The 4,617-nt window shown below is 36.3% G+C and overlaps 1 protein-coding gene across 1 annotated transcript; it reads right to left on the reverse strand.

The window, feature by feature from the left end:
• Window positions 1–1,093: 1,093 nt before the first annotated feature.
• On the reverse strand, window positions 1,094–3,591 carry LOC134206734 (uncharacterized). Its single transcript, XM_062682462.1, has 6 exons — window positions 3,456–3,591; window positions 3,017–3,276; window positions 2,800–2,945; window positions 2,631–2,721; window positions 1,281–1,469; window positions 1,094–1,216 (listed from the first exon to the last, which is right to left on the reverse strand). The coding sequence occupies exons 1-6, from the start codon at window positions 3,589–3,591 to the stop codon at window positions 1,094–1,096; spliced, it is 945 nt and encodes a 314-aa protein (XP_062538446.1).
• Between the last annotated feature and the right edge of the window lie 1,026 nt (window positions 3,592–4,617).

Raw genomic sequence — 4,617 nt, forward strand, 5'->3', positions numbered from 1 at the left:
GCAACCTATAAAAACGTCAGTTGTCATTTTCTGCCGAAAATTTCGGTGAAAAAAAGAACTGATCATTCGGTAAAATCGAAAAACAAACAAAATTTGAAATACCGAATTTCGGCATTACTTATTTATTTTGATTCGGCTGGAAACCAAGCAAAAAAGTAATATATAGTTTCTCCGCGGTTTTTTAAATATATAAAACACAGACGAGATCATTTTCAATACTTATTTTTATTTACGAAACAATAATTATTATTACAAACAAAATGAATCAACGGTTTTCAGGTAATTTTTAAGTAAGAATGAAATGAAAATAAATAAACGGTAACTAAACAGAAATAAAAAAAAACTTGTTATCAGGTGTGCATTTCTTTCTAATCTAGAATAACCTGTTGAAAAAGCAATAAAAATGCTTAAAAACTATAGGAAATCCAAAAACTTGTTGGCGGTTGTACTCATTTTCTCAACTCGAAGGCAAGCCGCCGAGAAAATCCATAAAAAGCTTGTCGGATGGCGCACATGTTACATTGCCCACTGCAAACAGCTTACACAAAATAGTGAAAGCCTGGACAACATTCGTCTCTGTCTCAAATATAACATTATTCCAAACAACGTAGCAAACACCTTGCTCAAACACCTCTCCAACAACAATTATTTGGGGAATGATCAAAATCGGCATACTCTTATCAGGCTGCAAGTCAAAAATATAACATTACTTATTGTATTTAATGTACTAAAATAGTATTCGCACATTGATCCATTGTATTATACCGTGAAGCGGGTTCATCTTTCGCAGGTGAAGGTCCTGTTGCTCTTCCCTTGTCCGTTTCGTGCCACGTGTTGATTTTTTTGTCGCACGATTGCGAGGGCTCTTAGAAAATCATTCTTGATGAAGCGGTATACATCAGGGTAGCGATTCAAAATTTTAGGTTGCATAGCATTCCAAAATTCTTCAAACTCAGCTGCCTTAGGATAAAGTATTTTATAATCCTGAACAATCTAAAAATGTAGAAATACCGTATAATTTGAAAATATTTACAACCTTCTTTTACTTCATTTACCAGCAAGCCGCCGAAACCCGAGGCCACCGGAAAATCGTTCAAAACGTCAAGAAAGGTCCTTCGTTCCTATGTTCATTCCGAATATTTATGGTTTTGCTCCAAAGGTTCAGAATGTGGGTCTTGGATTGATCCGACGGCACGATGAACTTCAATTCGGTGATCTACGTATAAACAAATATAAGGATGTAACGAACTTGTTAGAAGAAATAATTAACTCTTTATTACTATGCCTTCCATGTCTTCTTCAACACCCTCCGTCATCTCCGGTTGCTCAGTTTTTACTGCTTCATCTATCGCTTGCTGTCGCCGATGAAAAACCCTTTTGTTGGATTTTTTTGCGAAATATTCCATCCGATAATGGATCTTTCCAGCATGTCGGCCTTCACCGCGACCATTGATATGGAACCACAAAGCCTAAAAATAGGTTTATATATTAAGTCAAATAAATAGTTTAATCGTGGCACTCAGTAACAACCTAAGATTGAACAATAAAACAAAATCCTAATATTCTCAAGCCAGCCTTTAACAGCTGTTGTCTAAATAAAAATTGCAACCATTTTACACGATCAACTAATTAATGAAAGACGACTCTTTGTATTAATCGAGGCTCTTTAATTGTAAAACCAAGTTTGCAATACATGTTTATTCAAATTATCGACAAAAGGAATGTCGTTTAAAAAGCCGAATAACAAGTTCGCACTATGGGGATTTGCAACGTATTATATGGCTATCTTGATTGCATTTCTTTTGTCTATAATTTGAATATTAGGCTTCTTACGTTTAATAGTAATCCACTAACGTTTACTTCCATATATTTTAATATACTACTCACCAACTAACTTCAAAATAAAATTGTTGTCACTTTGTATTTACTTACAACGAATCTGTCTAAAAACTCTATAAATTTCGCGTTACGTTTTTTGCGGGCGAACCCTAACCCTAACCCTAACTCGATTTGGTTGATTGAACACGTCTCCTCTTGGAAAATTGTAAGGTTCTCTAATAAACCGCTGTATGGAGCTTGCTGACGTTCAATCATCTTTCCTTCATATATAGGCTATCTGACGTTTAATCATCTTTCTCTTGCACGCGCACGGAAAGGATAGGATTTGTTTTCATACGGCTTCGGAAGCGTTTCCGTATATGAAAACAAACCCTATCCCGTCTTTGCGCGTGCAAGAGAAAGATGATAAACGTCAGATAGCCTTATAGCAGCATAAGATTTGTTTTTGAAACGTTTCCCATTAAAAACAATAATTGTTAATAATTAATAATTATTGCTACCTTTCCTATGCGCTTGAAAGAGGAAGAAGATTAGACGTCAGCAAACACTCATAGTGCAACGTTACGTCACATGACATCAATGAAGGGCGATGTTTACACTTTTTTACCAGTGTTCAAATTGAGGTTTAATTGAGAGTGAATTCTTACGAGGGCATTGTTTACAACTGCTTATAGAGTTTTCGGCTCATGCACTCGTCTATACAGTTATATACAAACATTAAAAGTCTCGAAGTAGTGAAGTGGAGAATCTTACGAATCTTTTAGGCGTTTTTAAAACAGAAAAATACGTACGTGTGGAACATCGGATGCAGAAGAAGCCAGGATGGGATACGTTTTCACAAGGGATCGTGCAATAACATCTTTATGGAATGTTGATGGTCTCCTGAAAAGATTTGTTTTGTAAGTAGATATTAAAAAGAAATTTTTCTTGCTTTCGTAATTTTTGTTTCAGGTCACTTACTCTCCGTACAGTGTCAATAAACAATCACACAGAATGTGCGTAATCTGTGTGATCATTTTGTCGGTCGGGTTTTTTCCTTCCAATAGCAGTTCGATCAAACCATTTCCATTCTGGGTTTGAGAGAGTACACTGTTTATGTTGATTTCCTGTGAATTGATCAATCAATTTAGAATTAATTTATGTATATGTAGTGTTAGCCACATGAATAAATACTCACTTGGTCAAGGTTAATTGATTTATATATATTGTCCGGGTCAGTATTGGTTTCGTGTTCAGGCTGATCCTCTTCGACTAAGTCGTCCTCAACACCGGAAGTGTTGTTCTCCTCTAGCCTTTCTTCTTCAAAAATTATATCGTCAGCGCATTGTCTTTGTATTTTCTGAATGGTTTTCACCATTTTAGTGGTAAGTTTCAGCCTGGTAAAGTCACTATTGTCCAACATCAAAAGTGTATCCAAATCGTTGATCTCTTCTTGAACTGAAAACAAAATCATTGACCATATTGCTTCGTTACAGGTATTTTTTTAAATTACATTTAATAGTCTTGATGATAGTTTCTTCTCGAAATACACTTTTGTCTGCTATCATAAGGAGTCCAAAAGGAAAACGTTGTATGCAGATGGATATCTTGGGAATCAAACAACTGTTCTGTCGAACCAACTGTTACTTCATATGCTTGTAAGAAATCATCATAAGTCTCGGTGTTGCACAGCCGCAGAAGGAAACAAATTGTGCTCTGGATGACGCAAATTTCATTGATGATGCCGTATGTTGGGTAGTTTTCATTATTCATGTTTCTGAGACAAACTATCAGGTTAGAACGGAACTCTATTCCATTGATAGTAACGCTTTTCGTTAGGAATACATGAGATGCGGTTTCGTGTACAAATATTTTGCTCCGGCAATCCTCACGAGATACAATGCGTCCTGCCCCATACATTATTTTATCCGTGAACGGGTTATCCAAAATATCAGAAACCATCGTGAAGGTCTGTCGAGTGGCCAAGCTTTTACATATGTTCCTGAAGTTTCTACAAGTGGACGCCTGATTTTTCAGCGGTTTGTTTTTTTGTTCGAAAACAAAGCAGTTAAATTGCTTCATATTACCACTTTGTTTAATGCAATGCACATAATGATCAAGGTGATGATTTTTGTTGATGCGTCTTTTGAACATTTTGTAGAACAGACCTTCGTACAATTTGATATGTTCTTCTAAGGAAGCCAACATATGGTCCGAAATTATAGAGGACATCAAAATTCGCGAAATATTGATCAAGTGCCCTATCATGCACATATATTCACAATCAACGGGTACTTTATGTGCAAACAAGAATGGTAGAGCCCTTAGCAGAAGAAGGTTTTGAGAAGCTGTTTGTTTCAAGCGATACGTTGCTGGCTTTGAGAGCATTTCTTCGGTAAAATTGGCACAGGGGCGATTCTTTTTATCGACGTAACCGTATGAGAATAAATGGATGCGCTGATTTATGAATTCCACTGTCATTCCAAATTCCCTAGATTTGTAGTAGTGGCTTAAAACCAATTGAACGGTCAATGGCACTATTCCTTCAGCAATATCATGCATGGTATCCAGTGCAAAATTTTCAGTTATATGAAAATTCTGAAGTTCATTTAGAATACAACCACCCTTTTTCAATCCGCACTCTGACGACGTAATTTTACCAGCTTCAAGCGCGTTCAAGGTTGCTTCATACCATTGTTTGTTACGGATTGGAAATGTTTGAAATGGATTCTCATGAAACGCTGGCCTTGGAATAGTGCAAATTCTACAGAAGTATTTTGGGTATTTTGCACTGGGGCC

The sequence above is a fragment of the Armigeres subalbatus genome, chromosome 1, assembly GCF_024139115.2.
Source record: "Armigeres subalbatus isolate Guangzhou_Male chromosome 1, GZ_Asu_2, whole genome shotgun sequence".
Classification (NCBI taxonomy): domain Eukaryota; kingdom Metazoa; phylum Arthropoda; class Insecta; order Diptera; family Culicidae; genus Armigeres; species Armigeres subalbatus.